This window comes from Hyperoodon ampullatus, assembly GCF_949752795.1.
Source record: "Hyperoodon ampullatus genome assembly, chromosome: 13".
NCBI lineage: Eukaryota > Metazoa > Chordata > Mammalia > Artiodactyla > Ziphiidae > Hyperoodon > Hyperoodon ampullatus.
In genome coordinates, this window is record NC_136926.1 from 17474090 (window position 1) to 17495826 (window position 21737).

The 21737-nt window shown below is 39.4% G+C and overlaps 1 protein-coding gene across 1 annotated transcript in view; it reads right to left on the bottom strand.

The window, feature by feature from the left end:
* The window catches only part of SPPL3 (signal peptide peptidase like 3), a gene marked incomplete at its 5' end in the record, with an annotated part of 51258 nt that overhangs the window by 6624 nt on the left and 22897 nt on the right, over positions 1-21737 (bottom strand). The window contains 4 exons of the mRNA XM_079718140.1: positions 3106-3218; positions 4164-4242; positions 5016-5135; positions 12310-12398. Coding sequence (XP_079574266.1) covers positions 3106-3218; positions 4164-4242; positions 5016-5135; positions 12310-12398 — 401 coding nt within the window. The remainder of the gene's footprint in view (positions 1-3105; positions 3219-4163; positions 4243-5015; positions 5136-12309; positions 12399-21737) is intronic.

Here is a 21737-nt window from a genome sequence, read left to right on the forward strand (position 1 = left end):
CGGGCCTCTCACTGCTGTGGTCTCTCCTGTTGCGGAGCACAGGCTCCGGACGCACAGGCTCAGCGGCCATGGCTCACGGGCCCAGCTGCTCCGGGGCATGTGGGATCTTCCCAGACCGGGGCACAAACCCGTGTCCCCTGCATCGGCAGGCAGACTCTCAACCACTGCGCCACCAGGGAAGCCCTGAAGTACTTTCTTAATATTAATGCTTCTTGGTATAACTCTGAAAACATACTTCATGCCTCGCCCTTTAAAATAACCACATTTATCATTCTGTTTTCAGAAGAACATATTTCAGAATGTTACAGACACGTGCTAGAAAGCTATCTTTTCTGTTAGTAGCAGAAAACAAGTCAAACACACATCAAATACCAATCTGAGAAACAAAAAACTAAAAAGCTCAAAGACTCCGTTTTTTGTTTTTGTTATTTTTTGAGGGAAAACTAAGCTTGGTCACAAGGGCAATTTAACTAGTGTAAACTGCTAAGAGCTCCTTGGACAAGTAGATATTAGAAAGTAGCAACAATGACAGAAAACGATATAAAAGTTTACAAGTTAAGGCCAGTAAGGGTTTGGGGAGCCTCCCTGAACACTCAATGACAGCACCACTGTAGCTGAGCCGTCCTCAGAGCTGCCAGGGACACAGTGCCTGGAGGAGAGGAGCCCCTCAGACCTGGCACTGCCTCCAAAGAGCTCTGTTCCAAGGTCTGGATTAGCCTCGTGGTTGCTTGGAATGGGTAACAGGAAAAAGTGTGATCCATACCCATAACCTCTGCTTTCCAAATTCCTCCCTTAAAAAAATTCTTTAGATAGTGTTACAAACGGTATAAAATTGACTTCTGTGTTTTAGCTTCCTTCCCTTCTGAAACACCAAGAAAGGAAAAGGTGAACAGACTTTGTGGGGCAGAGCAGTTAGATAAACTTTCGTGAGATTAATAAACTATGAAAATAAGAGAAGTAATAAGGACTGAATGAAAAAAGAGATGGAGATGGTTACAGGGTCTTAAATAAAAGTCTAACAATGTCTTAAGGGAGAGAACAGAAGAATAATGGTGGACTTTGAGAAATGTCCTTCTATCAAAACAACTATCAAGATGTTTTGATAGTAAGTATGAAATATACACAGGAGTTCTGTGACTGTGGTTAGTCACTTCTTAGAACCTGTTTCCTCTTCTGTAAAATAAGAACAATAATAGTACCTACTTCAAAGAGCTGTATTCAGGATTACATGAGAAAGTCCATGTAAAACACCCAGCAGAGTGCCCAATGTATAAAAAGCACTCAATAAATGTTAGCTATTAGTACCTTTATAAAATGATATAGACATGTATTTATATTATTACACAAAAGAAGTCTCTATCATATAGAGACTCTAACATATTATATGTCTCTAACATATTATATGACATACATTATATATTCCACATATATTTATATATAATATGGATATTATATTACAGTATAATTCCATTTATATTAAGAAAGTATAGTCTACACAAAAATCTGTATTCCAATTTTCACAGTAGCATTATTCACAATAGCCAAAAAAGTGGAAACAACTGATGAATGGATAAATAAAATTGATGCATCTATACAATTAAACAGTATTTGGCCATAAAAAGCAATGGAGTACTGATACAAGTTACAATATGGATGAACCTTGAAAACATTATGCTGAGTGAAAGAAGGCAGACACAAAAGGTCATATGTAATTTTATTTAGGCAAAATGCCCACAAGAGGCAAATTCACAGAGACAGAAAGTAGATTAGTGGATGCCCGGGGCTGGGTGGGGAAACGAGGAAGTGACTGCTACTGGGTGTGGGTTTTGGAGGGTGGGTGTGAAGATGCTCTAAAATTGATTGTAGGGGACTTCCCTGGTGGCACAGAGGATAAGACTCTGCGTTCCCAATGTAGGGGGCCCGGGTTCAATCCCTGGTCAGGGAACTATATCCCACATGCATGCCGCAACTAGGAGTTCACATGCCGCAACTAGGAGTTCACATTCCACAACTAAGGCGCCAGTGAGCCACAACTAAGACCCAGCGCAACCGAAATAAATTTAAAAAACAAACAACAAAACAAACTGGGGACTTCCCTGGGGGCACAGTGGTTAAGAAACCACCTGCCAATGCACGGGACATGGGTTCGAGCCCTGGTCCAGGAAGATCCCACATGCCACAGAGCAACTAAGCTCGTGTGCCACAACTACCGAGCCTGTGCTCTAGAGCCCATGAGCCACAACTACTGAGCCCACGTGCCACAACTACTGAAGCCCGTGTGCCTAGAGCCTGTGTTCTGCAACAAGAGAAGCCACTGCAATGAGAGGCCTGCGCACTGCAATGAAGAGTAGCCCCCACTCAGCAACGAAGACCAGCCCCTGCTCAGCAACGAAGACCCAACGCAGCCAAAAATAAAAACAATTAAAAAAAACAAAAAAACCCCAAAAATGATTGTAGTGTTGGTTGCACAACTCTGCAAAAATACTAAAAACCACCGAATCGTACACTTTATTTTTTTAATAAGTTAAATTAATTAATTAATTTATTTATTTTGGCTGCACTGGGTCTTCATTGCTGCGCGCAGGCTTTCTCAAGTTGCAGCGAGCGGGAGCTACTCTTCGTTGCGGTATGCGGGCTTCTCACTGCGGTGGCTTCTCTTTGTTGCAGAGCTCGGCCTCTAGGCACATGGGCTTCAGTAGTTGTGGCTTGCAGGCTCTAGAGCGTAGGCTCAGTAGTTGTGGCGCACAGGCTTCATTGCTCCATGACATGTGGGATCTTCCAGGACCAGGGCTCGAACTGGAGTCCCCTGCATTGGCAGGCGGATTCTTAACCACTGCACCACCAGGGAAGTACCCCGAATTGTACACTTTAAATAGGTAAATTGTATGGTATGTGAATTACATCCTAAAAAAGCTGTTATTAAAAAAGATCTTAAGAATGTAGGTAAAAATAATAAAAAATTTGATACATAACACCATCTTTGTACATCTAATTTTCATGGTAATCAGAGGTACCACTACTAAAACACAGAAAGTAGAGGAAGAGAGGACAAATTTAACCATAAATGATATTAAAATTTCAACTCGTAACATAGTAGTTACTTACCATCCATGAGAAGCCAATGGCCAGTGAGAACCCAGATGAGGACGAGCATGACAGACAGAGAGAATGATAGTAATTCAGCAGCAGTGAAACGCCCACAACAACCAAAGGAAATCCTGGAAAATACACAACATGTATTGGACTAATGGACAATGAATTATATTCAGTAATCAAACTCTCCTTTGGTTCTTCATGATCAGAATTTGTGACGGCCAGATTAAAATAGTAGGCAATACCTAGATACCCAGAAATCCAAAATACCCAAATCTCTTTGGAAAAAACTACAGAAAGTTCAAAGGAATTATACTTCTGCACCCATTAGATAATGTACTTTTTACCCCAAGTTATCAACATGGGTATTGAGAAGTTTAAAGTGATAATATCAATCTTTAGAAAATCTAAATGTAGGGGAAATTCTAATTCTTATGAGGAAAACAAAATGAAGAAAGTCAACAATTCAATTCATTAAGCAAAGATGAATAAAATTAAGATGGTACATCTATGGTTATCACTAATTCCTGGGAAAATCAGCTGCCCCAAGTGACCGATTTCCTAAGTGCATACAGCATTCTCCATTAGCACAGCATTTTGTTTCCATGGAGCAACAGCTTTAGGAGTTAAGGTGTGAACACTGGGATTAAACCTAAGTGGCTAGTATATATTCTAGGTCATCAAAGACGAAAGGCAAAGAATGTTTGTGTCGAGCACTATTTTCATATTCTATTAACTAGTAAAGGAATGAAAATGTTGCTTCAAAAGAAAAGGAATGAAAATGTTGCTTCAAAAGAAAACTCATCTTTCAATGTAATCAAAGCAAGGAAGCATATTACAGTGACTCTGACTTCCTAAGATTTGTTTATATTTCCTCTGCTATGAAAAGGTACAAAAAGAAGTACTATCTTACAGTTTTAAAAAAAATCAAACTTTTCACTTTCCAGTCTTCTGGCATTTGTGTGCTTCAGTCAATACCAAAAATTCAGACCCCTAATACTGCCATCAAGTATGAGACAAAAACATACATATACAAGTTTACAATTTAGAGGAAAATCCCAAGTCCTTACTTGTTCTGAGGTGAACAGGGTCTTGTTAAATACTGGCACATCGGGAGAAGAAGAAAAGCAAAAGCTATCGTTGCAAGAACTAGAGAAAGAAAACGTATGGTTAATTTTTTTGTTGTTTATTATTTTACTAAGCATAAGAAAAATGGCATGACTTAAGGAAACAATCATTGCCCAGAATACTTTTCTCGACAAGTGCATACAATAGTATTAATTAACTAGAGAAGAAAAGTATCTTCCTTTAGCACCGCACAGACAACCTCTTAAAAAAAGATTACCTGATTTGAAGTAGGGGTAGCAGTGGTAGGTTTTCTCTTTCTCACCTATCTCAACAAGAAATGATAAACAGCGGGCCAGGGTATGATCTAACAAGTCTAGCATTTTGATGTTTCACCCATGTCCATCATCTCTCAGCTTGAAAACTGATCAGATAGCTGACAGTCAAATTACTGTGATTAGCTAGGAGTGTTTCTATCTGCAGAAACATGGGTAGGGGTTGCCAATGACTACTCTGCCAAACTGGACTTTCTGGTAACCTATCAGACAAGGAGTCACAGCCAAAGCAATCCTGCTCTGGTGCCACAAAGCTTATGAATTTTCAACCCCTGGCCTTTCATTCAGATTGGGTTGGCAGGTCTGAACTGATGATACAGGTATCAAGTATCTTGCAGGACTGAACTGATGATACAGGTATCAAGTGGTTCAAGGAGGAGTGGGGGGAGAAAAAGCCAGACTTATGAAGAAAAACTTGCACGGTGCAGTGCATAAATCTTAATTTTTAAATGATGATTTTAAAAAAGGTTTAAAAATTTCCTTTCAGCTTAATGTTAAGATCAGATAGAGGAACTCATTTACCTGCTGTACATATTGTAAAAACTACTTGAACTGAGTCAAAGAAGAAGAACATTACTAGGAGAGAGACAGATGCTCCAATTGGAAGGAACAGGGCCTGGGTAGAGTCAATAGTTTGGATACCTGAAAGAGAAAAAGGGACATATCAACAACTTACCTAACAGACACTGTACCCATGTACTTCAGATACATTAACTCATAAAATGCAGACAGTTCTAGGGATTATTATATAAAATATAGATTATCTAGGCCCTTGGATTCTCTCCTTCCCAGTGAGACTGTGAGCTCCTTGCTGTCCTCATAGTGCCTTTATTATAGTAGGTGCCCAAGAAATACTTGTTGAATTGACTTACTACCTCCTGGTGCTAACCATCTGGATGACAGGGTGCCAAAACAAACAAACAAACAACAAACAAGAACATTAAGAGGTAGTAAAAATTCATTTTAGTCAGTTTGAGTACATCTGTGGTCCTGTATATATAGGTTTGGTAAAAGAGGTGGTTTAAACCCCCTGACTAAAATAATTTCTCATCATCTGTGGATTTAATGTACTCATGTTAATTCTGCCCCATTGCTGCTAATAGTTGAGGACTGACTTTGGTGGGGGAGGGGGGAGAACAAGATGTATCTGGAAACAGTAAATCAAAAACATTTCTTTGTGGGAACATTTTAGAGTAAATAGGAGATAAATGGGGGAACCAGAAGCTCTTGGGATAGAGCAGGATTTAGCACAGTGGTTTTCTCAAGTCTTGGCTGCTCATTAGAATCACCTGGACAGCTTTAAAAAAATCACAGTGCCCGGGCCCAACCCCAGAGCCAACTAAACTGAAATCTCAAGGGGTTAGTAGGTCCAGGAAAAACTCCCCACAAGATTTTATTTTGGGGGCTTCCCTCGTGGCACAGTGGTTAAGAATCCACCTGCCAGTGCAGGGGACACGGGTTCGAGCCCTGGTCCGGGAAGATCCCACATGCCGCAGAGCAACTAAGCCCATGCACTACAACTACTGAGCCTGCGCTCTAGAGCCTGTGAGCCACAACTACTGAGCCCACGTGCCACAACTACTGAAGCCTGCACGCTTAGGGCCCGTGCTTCCCAACAAGAGAAGCCACCACAATGAGAGGCCCGCGCGCCGAAACGAAGAGTAGTCCCTGCTCGCCACAGCTAGAGAAAGCCTGCGTGCAGCAACGAAGACCCAATGCAGCCAAAAATAAATAAATAAATTAAAAACAAAAACTGCTCATCAGTATTCAAATTTACCTGTCCTCAAGAAAGTTATTTAGGGATTTTTTTTAACATCTTTATTGGAGTATCATTGCTTTACAATGGTGTGTTAGTTTCTGCTTTATAACAAAGTGAATCAGCTATACATATACATATGTTCCCATATCTCTTCCCTCTTGCGTCTCCCTCCCTCCCACTCTCTCTATCCCACCCCTCTAGGTGGTCACAAAGCACCGAGCTGATCTCCCTGTGCTATGCGTATTTAGGGATTTTTGTGAAATGAATATTAAATATTTCTAACAAACAAAATTGCTTCTTATTGGCTAGGTAGATGAGTCAAATAATTCACTAAGGAATAGGGCAATTCAATTTCAGAAGAGTGAGCCATGTGTCAAGACAAACAGAAATGATCTGGAGAAGAGTCTGACCTGAACTGCAGTCAAACCCATTCATCTTGGCCCATGGATAGGTTTTTTTTTTTTTTTGGGGGGGGCGCATATCTTACAGTATCTTATGGGCATTTGTAAGGCAAAACTCTATGAACTCTCTAACTAAATGTCACCTAAAGAGTTGTTTGTATTTGAGTGTTCTACAACAGTTCAAAGAACTACTTGGGGAAGCTAGAGTTCAGGTGACTTTCACAACAGAAAATAATGGTTTCTCAAATAAATGATTATTTGTTATATAAGAAACAAATCTTTTTAAAAAAATCTATAAATCTGAAAACACACACTCACACTCCCCTCCTTCTGTAAAACAAAGCATCATATAGTCTACAGATTAATTACACTGGTTTAAAATATGAGAAGAAAAAAGATCAAATGACTGGCTAGAAGAAAGACTGTTTACTAAAGCAGGCATATAAGTATTTGTTTATAATCAATCTAAATTTTACAAGTTCAGTCTGCAATTAAAATGTGAAACAGAATACAAAGAACCTTTCTAGAATATTAGATAGAATGCACAGATTTTTTTTTGTTTTTTTTGCGGTACACGGGCCTCTCACTGTTGTGGCCTCTCCCATTGTGGAGCACAGGCTCCAGACGTGCAGGCCCAGCGGCCGTGGCTCATGGGCCCAGCCGCTCCGCGGCATGTGGGATCCTCCCGGAGCGGGGCATGAACCCGTGTCCCCCGCATCGGCAGGAGGACCCCCAACCACTGCGCCACCAGGGAAGCCCCAGATTTTTGTTTTTTGAAAGCACAGATTTTAAACCAGTAAGTATTAGACATTATTTCCATTAGTTTTATAGAAGGACTGCCCAAGAGAGTTTATCAAACAGCAATGTCACAGGGCAAGTGAAGCTCCTTTAATCGCTGACAATATGTTACCAAAAATAATGTACACAACTCTAATACTGCACTTCCTAAAGGTCTGGAAATAATGGTCCTGAAGGGGAAGGAGCTAATTAATTAGAAATTTTAGCCAAACTCCAGTGACAAAACAAAACAGAGCAAAAGCAAAACAGAGCAGCCATAATTGGGCGGACTTACTCAACTGCAGTGGCATTATCCTTAAAGGCAAAATCAACGTAAGAAACAGGCATGATGATGGAATTAAAAATTATGTACAGAGACATTATTTTTTGTATTTAGTGAACAGGTTGCAGAGCAATACGCCAATGTAGTACTGGTAACTGTTTATGAAAGTTACTGATTTTGCACCTCCATGAGAGAAGCAACGGATTTTTTTTAAAAAACTCATTTCCAGAGCTTATGGGGTTTGCAGTCTAGGTGGGGAGATTAAGATGTGTTTCTCTATTAATGAAGAGAATTCTAACTGTACATCTCCATCAGTCTTCACAGTTCAAATAAATTATAGGGGAAGCCTAGTAAAGAACTTCAAGATATCAGATAACTGGAGGTGGGGGCGGGGTTTAAACCCTCTTAATGCTAATTAGATGAAGGAGTGGTGTGCCAGAAGGGGAGAATTTCTATATAGGTTTCCTGGGGCAGATTCAGGGATAAGACAGGAGTTAGAACAAGGTTAGGGAAAATCAGAGAGGACCTGGAAGGAACTCCCTCCCCTCCACTTTCTAACCATTTTTACTGTAAAACGTAACACACATACAGAAAAGTACATGAAACAAAGATGTAGAGTTCAGTGAATCATCACATGGCTAATACCACCCAGGTCAAGAAAGAGAACCTTGCCAAGGCCATAAGTCTTTCTTGTGTCCCTCCCAATCACTGCTCTTTCTCTTTCCCCCAAAGGGAACTACTATTATATCTTGGCTTTTACGGTACTTTTTATTTGCTTTATGTTTTCTACCAAGCATGCATCCTAAAATACTAATATTTATTTTGCCTGTTTTCTGAACTTACTATAAACACTGAATTATGTAGTACGTATTTTTTTGTGTCTGGCTTCTTTCACTCAACATTGTTAGAAACATCCATGCTGTTATACATAGCTGTAGTTCACTAATTTTCATGTCTTTTCCACAAATTCCTTGATTCGTATTTTGGGAGTAGGCAACTGCAACTTTTAAAAAACCTATATCTACTCTTTCTCCTTCATTAATTAGTTCATAACACTTGGCCAAATCTTAACACTAAAGTCATACCCTCCTTTTCTTAGAACTCCCCCCAGTTCTTCTTCATTGTTAAGCATTTCAATCTCCTCAGCACCTACACCATCTCATGTTTCTGTTCATTTTTCTGGCTATTATTATTTCTTTGATTTTTGATGACTGCATCCAATTTTCCATGCCACCCCTTCAAACTGGAATGATACCATATTCCATAATCAAGTTCTGGCCTTCTCTGCAATGGCCATTTCTTACATTATGTTTTTCCTGATTATGTGGAAGTGGACTGCATTCTGTCCTGGTCTGTGCTTATCCTTTTTGGTATCCATGGCCCAGATTAGGCACTGAAGAAATACTTTTGTTGAGGATAATTTTAGCACAACACAGGAGGTAGATTTAAGGAAATTACCATCAAACAACCACCAACTACTCTTTAGATGCTGATTAACAATGAGAAATACAAAACTCATGTTACCAGGTAAATTCCTTCCACTGCATGGACTGACTTAACCATTTATTTATTTGAGGATAAAATGGTACTTAGATACATACTATTGATTTCTTTTAGATTTATGTGATGCAATGCACAACAGATTTGTAATCTGGTTTAAGCACATCATTTGTATATATGCTATATAACAGGAATTTAAAGGAGTTTCAAGTGTATGTAGTGATTTGGTTTAAACTATGGATAGAAGGTAAGCTGCTATGTAATAATTTAACCCTAAAATTGGATACTGACACTGGGTTTTACCTGGTTCCTGTGAAGTTATTGCTATGGTATTTTACTTAATATAAGGATCTGTGTCATAAGTTTTTGCGTGTGTGTGTCATAAGTTTAAGAAAAGGCTCATTCTATTTAAATGATTCTACTTACTGTATTTGTCATGCCCACTTTACATTGCTGGGAACAATGAAACACATTTAACTCAGTGAAAATTGGGCAAGTATAATTTAGTTGATGGGGTATTATAATAACTAGAGAAAATGAAATAGATATTAAGTGATCTCTTTTCAATTTAGTTTCTAAGATCCTCCATCAATATTCTATTAAACTTTATATTAGATCTCCAGTCTTTCCTATTAGGCGGTGACCTTGATTTGTCCTACAAGTCACGCTTATTCTCCTCCTCTGTGCCTGTATTATATGCTCTTCCCACCTGGAGGAACTTCTCCAGCAATCCAAGTTCACTGTTTCATGTCAAATTCACTTTCTCCAGGAGAGTCCCTTACTAACTTGACCCACTGTTGCTCACTTTGGCTTGCCTTTCTCTTTTTTCTCTTTGTACATGGATGTCAAAATGACTTCCCTCTGGTGCTTACTCTGATCTATTGATAGTAGATTCTTGTTCAGAAGGATTCTGAGGCTATGGTAAGGGTCCATGAGAAAAAGTACCTGCTCTAGGTATAGTATGGAAAGTGGTATTTGCTCTGTCTTAGCACTTTATTAACACCTTGGGAAGTATTTTGGCCACACTGCCTACGTGACGGCTTGAGTACCAGCTCTTGTACTTTTGCATCTTTCAAAATATCTAATAAATGCCAAGTGCATGGTAGGTACCCAATATCAATCTCTTAGTATTATCAAATCAAGTCTCCTTACTTCCAATTCAGTTCTCTTTCTATAATAAGCATTACCAATTTTCTAGTACAATTTACATACCATAAAATTTACCCAGTTTAAGTGTGTAATTCAATACCTTTTTTTTTGTTTTTGGTAAGTTTACCAAGTGTGAAACCATCACTATAATCTAGTTTTAGAATATCTTCATCACCTCAAGAAGATCCCTCATGCCAGTTTACTGTTAATTCTCCTTCCCATCCCTTGCCCCAAGCAACCACAAATCTGTTTTCTGTCTCTATATAGTTGCCTTTTTGGAAATTTCATATAAATGGACTCATAAAATACATAGTTTTTCTATCTGGCTTTTTTTACTTAACAATTTTTTTAAAATTAATTTATTTATTTAGTTATTTTTGGCTGCGTTGGGTCTTTGTTGCTGCACGTGGGCTTTTTTTTTCTAGTTGGGGCGAGCGGGGGCTACTCTTCCTTGCAGTGAGCAGGCCTCTCATTGCGGTGGCTTCTCTTGTTGCGGAGCACGGGCTCTAGGCGCGCGGGCTTCATTAGTTGTGGCACGTGGGCTCAGTAGTTGTGGCTCACAGACTCTAGAGCGCAGGCTCAGTAGTTGTGGCGCACGGGCTTAATTGCTCTGCGGCATGTCAGATCTTCCCGGACCAGGGCTCGAACCCGTGTCCCCTGCATTGGCAGATGGATTCTTAACTACTGCACCACCAGGGAAGCCCTACTTAACAATTGAAAAAAAATTAATTTATTTTATTTTTGGTTGCGTTGGGTCTTCGCTGCTGTGTGCGGGCTTTCTCTAGTTGCGGTGCGTGGGCTTCTCATCATGGTGGCTTCTCATTTCGGAGCATGGGCTCTAGGTGCACAGGCTTCAGTAGTTGTTGCTTGCGGGCTTAGTTGCTCCGCGGCACGTGGGATCTTCCCGGACCAGGGCTCGAACCTGTGTTCCCTGCGTTGGCAGGCAGATTCTTAACCACTGCGCCACCAGGGAAGCCCTTAACAGTGTTTTGAGGTTCATCTATGTTGGAGCATATTTCAGTAATTAACTTTTTTTTAATGCTGAATAGTATTCCATTGTATGGACATACCATATTTTGTTTATCCATTAACTAGCTTATTGATCTTTGAGTTGCTTCTACTTTTTGGCTATGATGAATAATGCTGCTGAATACTTGCCATATAGCACACTTCTGTTTTTTCAAAGCAAATATTCTTTAAAATCTTAAGTATCAGAAAAGATACAGTAGTTTTACAAGTACTTCAAGTAGCTATCTTTAAGAATCACTAAATGAATTTATGATCAACACCTACAAAATTATCAACCTCACCAAAGGATTTAAATGAAGTTATAAGCAGGCAGATACCCACCTATCCTGTTCGTCTTTAAGAAAATAAAGAGGGCTTCCCTGGTGGCACAGTGGTTGGGAATCTGCCTGCCAATGCAGGGGACACGGGTTCAAGCTCTGGTCCAGGAAGATCCCACATGCCGCAGAGCAACTAAGCCCGTGTGCCACAACTACTGAGCCTGTGCTCTAAAGCCCACGAGCCACAACTACTGAAGCCTGCGTGCCTAGAGCCCATGCTCTGCAACAAGAGAAGCCATCACAATGAGAAGCCCGCGCACCACAACAAAGAGTAGCCCCCGCTCGCCACAACTAGAGAAAGCCCGCACACAGCAACGAAGACCCAATGCAGCCAAAAATAATAAAGTAAAATAAATTTATTAAAAAAAAGAAAATAAAGAATCTTGGCAGCAAGCTTTTAGGCATGAATTAAAAGCAGTACACAAGGAATCCGTAGTTCAGGTTCAGAACATAAGACTTTAACAAATTATACCATATAGATTTAATTTTATCATTATACCAAACATAATCCTTGAACCCAGTAAATTATCTACTGGGATTATAGAAAGAATCAAATTAAGATAACTACATGTAGAAAACTAATTGTCATAAAATGCCTTACTATTATTGGTGCTGTTGCCATTGAAAGACCCAGAAGAACTGTTACTGTCTTTCTCCTTATCTTGATTTTCAAAGTCCATATTAAGGGACCTGTGGGAAAAAATTGTATAAGTAAGTTTTAGTTTTACTTAAGAAGCAGACCAGAAAAGTCAGTAATGAAACATACTTTTAAATGCTAAAGCATTAGGAAAGAAAGGAAGATCTCTTTGAACAGCTCTGCAAAACACTTCTTGGTGCCACATTTAAAAAAACAATCTACATTCCTTACAGTGTCAGTTCAAGAGTTTTCCTGACTGCAGGTAAAAGCATTCCATTGTGGCTGAATATTCCAGCCATATCTCTGTGCACATCTTTAATTACTTCCTTATGCTAAATACCTAGAAGGAGAAATATTGGGTCAAAAGGCAAGCACAATTTTGAGACTTTTACATACCACACAATTGCTTCCAAAAAGGGTGGACCAATTCACTCTCTGAGAACAGTGTATAAGAGCACTTGTTTCTCTACACCTTGCCAGCTCTCATTCAACAACACGGATTTGAGTTTTTGCTATATCTGGGAATATCCAAGGTATTGGAGAGACAATAAAGAGTGAGTAAAATATGCTCTCATGGATTTTACATTCGAAGAGGGGGGAGACTGACAATAAACAAGAAAAATAAGTTAAATATAGGGTATGCTAATTGTAAGAGCTAAGGAGAAAAGGCAGGAAATGGAGAGGGTAGATCTGACATTTTAAACAGGGTAGGCAAGGGAAGGCCGCACTGGTGTGATTTCTGAGTCAAGACCTGAAGGAAGTAGACACAGTCAATCTGGGGGGCTAAAAATGCCGTCTCTGTCCTAATTTAGAATTCTTTAACTATTAAACAATTTTATGTACCTGAGCTTGCCCATTTTCTCTTTTTGTGAACTAACTGTTCAAGTCCTTAGCTCATTTTCTACTACTGCGTTCCTTTAAAGTGTTTGTGCGTCCAAAAGAACTTCCTGTGATGGTGGAAATGTTCGGTACCTGCACTGACCCATTTGGTAGATATTAGCCACGTGAACACTTGAAATGTGGGAGCACAACTGAGGAACTGAATTCTACATTTTATTTCATTTTAATTAATTTAAATTTAAATAATTGGAGAGCTAAAACTATAAAACTTTAGAAAAAAATCTTCGTGACCTTGGATTTGGCAGTGGATTCTTACATATGACACCAAACACACAAGTGAAAATTTGATAAACTGGATTTCATCAAAATTAAAACCTTGTGTGCTACAAAGAACACTTTCAAAAAAATGAAAACACAACCCCAAAGGATGGGAGAAAATATGTGCTATTATGTATCTGATAAGGGCCTTACATTTAGAATACAGAAAGAACTCCTCCAATTCAATACTAAAAAGACAACCCAATTAAAAAGTGGGCAGACTCTGAATAAATATTTCTCCAAAGAAGATAAGCAAATGGCCAATGAGCACATGGAAAGTTCTTTTTTTTGTTTTTTACACATATATACATGTACATGAAATATTTTTATTGTTGTTAGTTTTACAAAAACAGGGTCATATTATTCACATTTTCTGCATCTTGCTTTTCCTTTTTATTTTGAATTTTATTTTTATTTTTTTAAACAGCAGGTTCTTATTAGTTATCCATTTTATACACATCAGTGTATACATGTCAATCCCAATCTCCCAATTCAGCACACCACCACATCCACCCCCTGGGGCTTTCCCCCTTGGTGTCCATACGTTTGTTCTCTACATCTGCGTCACTATTTCTGCCCTGCAAACCAATTCATCTGTACCATTTTTCTAGGTTCCACATACATATGTTAATATACGATATTTGTTTTTCTCTTTCTGACTTACTTCACTCTGTGTGACAGTCTCTAGATTCATCCACGTCTCTACAAATGACCCAATTTCGTTCCTTTTTATGGCTGAGTAATATTCCATTGTATATATGTACCACATCTTCTTTATCCATTCGTCTGTCGATGGGCATTTAGGTTGCTTCCATGACCTGGCTATTGTAAATAGTGCAGCAATGAACACTGGGGTGCATGTGTCTCTTTGAATTATGGTTTTCTCTGGGTATATGCCCAGTAGTGGGATTGCTGGGTTATATGGTAATTCTATTTTTAGTTTTTTAAGCAACCTCCATACTGTTCTCCATAGTGGCTGTATCAATTTACATTCCCACCAACAGTGCAAGAGGGTTCTCTTTTCTCCACACCCTCTCCAGCATGTGTTGTTTGTAAATTTTCTGATGATGCCCATTCTAACTGGTGTGAGATGATACCTCACTGCAGTTTTGATTTACATTTCTCCAATAATTAGTGATGTTGAGCAGCTTTTCATGTGCTTCTTGGCCAGCTGTATGTCCTCTCTTTGGAGAAATGTCTATTTAGGTCTTCTGCCCATTTTTGGATTGGGTTGTTTTTTTTTAATATTGAGCTGCATGAGCTGTTTATATATTTTGGAGATTAATCCTTTATCCGTTGATTCTGAGGGTTGTCTTTTTTTTTTTTTTTTTTTGCGGTACATGGGCCTCTCACTGTTGTGGCCTCTCCCGTTGCGGGGCACAGGCTCCGGACACGCAGGCTCAGCGGCCATGGCTCATGGGCCCAGCCGCTCCGTGGCGTGTAGGATCTTCCCAGACCAGGGCACGAACCCGCGTCCCCTGCATCGGCAGGAGGACTCTCAACCACTGCGCCACCAGGGAAGTCCCTGAGGGTTGTCTTTTTGTCTTGTTTGTAGTTTCCTTTGCTTTGCAAAAGCTTTTAAGTTTCATTGGGTCCCATTTGTTTATTTTTGTTTTTATTTCCATTACTCTAGGAGGTGGATCAAAAACATCTTGCTGTGATTTATATCAAAGAGTGTTCTTCCTATGTTTTCCTCTAAGAGTTTTATAGTGTCCGGTCTTACATTTAGGTCTCTAATCCATTCTGAGTTTATTTTTGTGTATGGTGTTAGGGAGTGTTCTAATTTCATTCTTTTACATGTAGCTGTCCAGTTTTCCCAGCACCACTTATTGAAGAGACTGTCTTTTCTCCATTGTATATCCTTTCTTCCTTCGTCATAGATTAGTTGACCATAGGTGTGTGGGTTTATCTCTGGGCTTTCTATCCTGTTCCATTGATCTACATTTCTGTTTTTTCACCAGTACCATATTGTCTTGATTACTGTAGCTTTGTAGTATAGTCTGAAGTCAGGGAGTCTGAGTCCTCCAGCTCCGTTTTTTTCCCTCAAGACTGCTTTGGATATTAGGGGTCTTTTGTGTCTCCATACAAATTTTAAGATTTTTTGTTCTAGTTCTGTAAAAAATGCCATTGGCAATTTGATAGGGATTGCACTGAATCTGTAGATTGCTTGGGGTAGTACAGTCATTTTCACAATATTGATTCTTCCAATCCAAGAACATGGTATATCTCTACATCTGTTGGTATCATCTTTAATTTATTTCAACAGTGCCTTATAGTTTTCTGCATACAGGTCCTTTGTTTCCCTAGGTAGGTTTATTCCTAGGTATTTTATTCTTTTTGTTGCAATGGTAAATGGGAGTGTTTCCTTAATTTCTCTTTCAGATAGTTCATCATTAGTGTATAGGAATGCAAGAGATTTCTGTGCATTAATTTTGTATCTGCAACTTTATCAAATTCATTGATTAGCTTTAGTAGTTTTCTGGTAGCATCTTTAGGATTCTCTATGTATAGCATCATGTCATCTGCAAACAGTGACAGTTTTACTTCTTCTTTTTCAATTTGTATTCCTTTTCTTTTTCTTCTCCGATTGCCATGGCTAGGACTTGCAAAACTATGTTGAATAACAGTGGCGAGAGTGGACATCCTTGCCTTGTTCCTGATCTTAGAGGAAATGCTTTCAGTTTTTCACCATTGAGAATGATGTTTGCTGTGGGTTTGTTGTATATGGCCTTTATTATGTTGAGGTAGGTTCCCTCTATGCCTACTTTCTGGGGAGTTTTTATCATAAATGGGTGTTGAATTTCGTCAAAAGGTTTTTCTGCATCTACTGAGATGATCATATGGTTTTTATCCTTCAATTTGTTAATATGGTGCATCACATTGATTGATTTGCGTATATTGAAGAATCCTTGCATCCCTGGGATAAATCCCACTTGATCATGGTGTATGATCCTTTTAATGTGTTGTTGGATTCTCTTTGCTAGCATTTTGTTGAGGATTTTTGCATCTACATTCATTAGTGATATTGGTCTGTAATTTTCTTTTTTTGTAGTAACTTTGTCTGGTTTTGGTGTCAGGGTGATGGTGGCCTCATAGAATGAGTTGGGGAGTGTTCCTTCCTCTGCAATTTTTTGGAAGAGTTTGAGAAGGATGGGTGTTAGCTCTTCTCTAAATGCTTGACAGAATTCACCTGTGAAGCCATCTGGTCCTGGACTTTTGTTTGTTGCAAGATTTTTAATCACAGTTTCAATTTCATTACTTCTGATTGGTCTGTTCATATTTTCTATTTCTTCCTGGTTCAGTCTTGGAAGGTTATACCTTTCTAAGAATTTGTCCATTTCTTCCAGGTTGTCCATTTTATTGGCACAGAGTTGGTTGTAGTAGTCTCTTAGGATGCTTTGTATTTCTGCAGTGTCTGTTGTAACTTCTCCTTTTTCATTTCTAATTTTACTGATTGGAGTCCTTTCCCTCTTTTTCTTGATGAGTCTGGCTAATGGTTTATCAATTTTGTTTATCTTCTTAAAGAACCAGCTTTTAGTTTTATTGATCTTTGCTATTGTTCTTTTTGTTTCTATTTTACTTCTGCTCTGATCTTTATGATTTCTTTCCTTCTGCTAACTTTGGGTTTTGTTTGTTCTTCTTTCTCTAGTTCCTTTATGTGTAAGGTTATATTGTTTATTCGAGATTTTTCTTGTTTCTTGAGGTAGGCTTGTATAGCTATAAACTTCCCTCTTAGAACTGCTTTTGCTGCATCCCACAGGTTTTGGATCGTTGTGTTTTCATTGTCATTTGTCTCTAGGTAGTTTTTGATTTCCTCTTTTATTTCTTCAGTGATCTCTTGGTTATTTAGTAACGTATTGTTTAGCCTCCATTTGTTTGTGTTTTTTACGTTTTTTCCCCTGTAATTGATTTCTAATCTCATAGCGCTGTGGTCAGAAAAGATGCTTGATATGATTTCAATTTTCTTAAATTTACTGAGGCTTGATTTGTGACCCAAGATGTGATCTATCCTGGAGAATGTTCCATGCGCACTTGAGAAGAAAGTGTAATCTGCTGTTTTTGGATGGAATGTCCTATAAATATCAATTAAATCTATCATGTCTATTGTGTCATTTAAAGCTTGTGTTTCCTTGTTAATTTTCATTTTGCATGATCTGTCCATTGGTGTAAGTGAGGTGTTAAGGTCCCCCACTATTATTGTGTTACTGTCAATTTCCTGTTTTATAGCTGTTAGCAGTTGCCTTATGTATTGAGGTGCTCCTATGTTGGGTGCATATATATTTATAATTGTTATATCTTTTTCTTGGATTGATCCCTTGATCATTATGTAGTATCCTTCCTTGTCTCTTGTAACATTCTTTATTTTAAAGTCTATTTTATCTGATATGAGTATTGCTACTCCAGCTTTCTTTTGATTTCCATTTGCATGGAATATGTTTTTCCATCCCCTCACTTTCAGTCTGAATGTGTCCCTAGGTCTGAAGTGGGTCTCTTGTAGACAGCATATATATGGGTCATGTTTTTGTATCCATTCAGCAAGCCCGTGTCTTTTGGTTGGAGCATTTAATCCAGTCACATTTAAGGTAATTATCGATATGTATGTTCCTATGACCATTTTCTTAATTGTTTTGGGTTTGTTTTTGTAGGTCCTTTTCTTCTCGTGTTTCCCACTTAGAGAAGTTCCTTTAGCATTTGTTGTAGAGCTGGTTTGGTGGTGCTGAATTCTCTAGGCTTTTGCTTGCCTGTAAAGCTTTTGATTTCTCCATCAAACCTGAATGAGATGCTTGCCGGGTAGAGTAATCTTGGTTGTAGGTTCTTCCCTATCATGCCACTCCCTTCTGGCTTGTAGAGTTTCCGTTGAGAAATCAGCTGTTAACCTTATGGGAGTTCCCTTGTATGTTATTTGTCATTTTTCCCTTTCAATAATTTTTCTTTGTCTTTAATTTTTGCCAATTTGATTACTATGTGTCTCGGCGTGTTTCTCCTTGGGTTTATCCTGTATGGGACTCTCTGCGCTTCCTGGACTTGGGTGGCTATTTCCTTTCCCATGTTAGGGAAGCTTTCGACTATAATCTCTTCAAATATTTTCTTGGGTCCTTTCTCTCTTCTCTTTCTGGGTCCCCTATAGTGCGAATGTTGTTGCGTTTAATGTTGTCCCAGAGGTCTCTTAGGCTGCCTTCATTTCTTTTCATTCTTTTTTCTTTATTCTGTTCCACAGCAGTGAATTCCACCATTCTGTCTTCCAGGTCACTTATCCCTTCTTCTGCCTCAGTTATTCTGTTATTGATTTCTTCTAGTGTATTTTTCATTTCAGTTATTGTGTTGTTCATCTGTTTGTTTGTTCTTTAATTCTTCTAGATCTTTGTTAAACATTTCTTGCATCTTCTCGATCTTTGCCTCCATTCTTTTTCCAAGGTCCTGGATCATCTTCACTATCATTATTCTGAATATTTTTTCTGGAAGGTTCCCTATCTCCACTTCATTTAGTTATTTTTCTGGGGTTTTATCTTGTTCCTTCATCTGGTACATAGCCCTCTGCCTTTTCAACTTGTCTATCTTTCTGTGAAGGTGGTTTTTGTTCCACAGGCTGCAGGATTGTAGTTCTTCTTACTTCTGCTGTCTGCCCTCTGGTGGATGAGGCTATCTAAGAGGCTTGTGCAAGTTTCCTGATGGGAGGGACTGGTGATGGGTAGAGCTGGCTGTTGCTTTGGTGGGCAGAGCTCAGTGAAAAGTTCTTAACAACACTAGTCATCAGGGAAATACAAATCAAAACCACAATGAGGTACCACTTCGTACCCACTAGGATGGCTGTAACCAAAAAGTCAGATAATAACCAAGTGTTAGGAAGGCTGTAAAACTGAGACCATCACACATTGCTAGTGGGAAATGTAAACTGGTGCAGCCACTTAGGAAAACAGTCTGGCAATTTTCAATTTCTTTAATAAGTATAGGGCTATTTGGGTTACCTATTTCTTTTTTAATTTTTTTTTTTTTTTTTTTTTTTTTTTTTTTTTTTTTTTTTTTTTTTTTTTTGTGGTACGCGGGCCTCTCACCGCTGTGGCCTCCCCCGTTGCGGAGCACAGGCTCCGGACGCGCAGGCTCAGCAGCCATGGCCCACGGGCCCAGCCGCTCCGCGGCATATGGGATCCTCCCAGACCGGGGCACGAACCCGCATCCCCCGCATCGGCAGGCGGACTCTCAACCACTGCGCCACCAGGGAGGCCCATCTTTTTTAATTTTTGATTAATTAATTTATTTTTGGCTGCATTAGGTCTTCATTGCTGTGCGCAGGCTTTTCTCTAGTTGCGGCCAGCGGGGGCTACTCTTCGTTGCGGTGTGTGGGCTTCTCACTGCAGTGGCTTCTCTTGTTGTGGAGCATGGGCTCTAGGCACGCGGGCTTCAGTAGTTGTGGCGCACGGGCTTAGTTGCTCCGTGGCATGTGGGATCTTTCCAGACCAGGGCTCGAACCCGTGTCCTCTGAATTGGCAGGCGGATTCTCAACCACTGCACCACCAGGGAAGCCCTACCTATTTCTTCTTGAGTGAGCTTTGGTAGATTGTACCATTCAAAAAATTTGTCCATTTCATCTAAGTTGTCAAATTTATTGGCATAAAGTTGTTTATAGTAGTCCCTTATTATCCTTTTCATATCTGTATGCTCTAGTAATATCACCTCTCTTACCTCTGATATTAGATTTGTGTCTTCTCTTTTTTTTTTTTTTTTTTTTTTTTTGTGGTACGCGGGGCTCTCACTGTTGTGGCCTGTCCCGTTGCGGAGCACAGGCTCCGGATGCGCAGGCTCAGCGGCCATGGCTCACGGGCCCAGCTGCTCCGTGGCATGTGGGACCTTCCCGGACCGGGACACGAACCCGTGTCCCCTGCATCGGCAGGCGGACTCTCAACCACTGCGCCACCAGGGAAGCCCGTGTCTTCTCTTTTTTTCCCCAGATCAGTCTGGCTAGAGGGTTACCAATTTTATTGATTCTTTAAAAAAATCAGCTTTTATTTTCACTGATTTTTCTCCAGTAGAGGAAATCTATTTGATTTACTTTGGCTTTGATCTTTATTCTTTCCTTTTGTCTACTGAATTGGGTTTCATCTGCTCCTTTTTTCTAGTTTATTAAGAAGGGTAAAAGCTTAGATCATTGAAACTTTTTGCTCTATTCTAATCCAGGCATTTGGAGCTACAGTTCCCTAAGCGTTGCTTTTGCAGCATTCCATAAATTTGGTGTGTTGTGCTTTCACTTTGTTTTAATTCAAAGTATTTTCTAATTTCCTTCTTGATTTCTTATTTGATACATAGAAGTGTTATTTTTGTTTCCAAACATCCGGGAATTTTCCAGAGCTCTTTCTGCTCAATTCAATCGTGACTTGTTAGGAACTGAATGTTTGTGTCCCCCAGAAAGTTCATTTGTTGAAGCCCTAACCCTCAATGTGATGGATGGTATCTGGTGATGGGGTCTTTGGGAGGTAATTCTGCTGAGCTCCTGAGGGAGGGGCCCTCATGATGGGATTAGTATCCTAAGAAGAGAAAGCAGAGAGTTTGCGTGTGCACTCTCGTGCTCTCTCCTTCTGTCTCCTGGAGCATGTGCACACTGAAGAAAGACCATGTATGTGAGCACACAGTAAGAAGCGGGTCATCTGCAAGCCAGGAAGAGAGTGCTCAACAGAACCCACCCATGCTGGCACCCTGACCTTGGGTTTCCAGCCTCCAGAACTTGAGAAAACAAATTTCTGTTGTTTAAGCCACCCAATCTGTGGTATTTTGTTATGGCAGCCCCAGCTGACTAACAGAGATCAGAAATCATACTTTGTATGCCTTGAATCCATTTACTGAGACATTTTTTTATGTCCCAAAATACATTCTATCTTGGTAAATGTTCCACATGCACTTGAGAAGAATGTGTATTCCATTGTTGAATGGAGTGTTCTATAAATGTCAATCAGGTCAAGCTGGTTGAGAATATTGTTGAAGCCACTATATCCTTACTGATTTTCTGACTACTTTGTTCTATCGATTACTGAGAGAGAGGTACTAAAATCTTCAGCTACATTTGTGGATTTGTTTTACTTTTTCCTTGAAGTTATATCAGTTTTTGCTTCATGTATTTTGAAAATCTCTTATTAGATGCACAAACATTAAGGATTATTATGTCTTACTCCTTAACTGACCCCTTTATCATTATGAAATACAGTTTTTTGTCTGTGGTAATATTCCTTGCTCTGAAAGTTGCT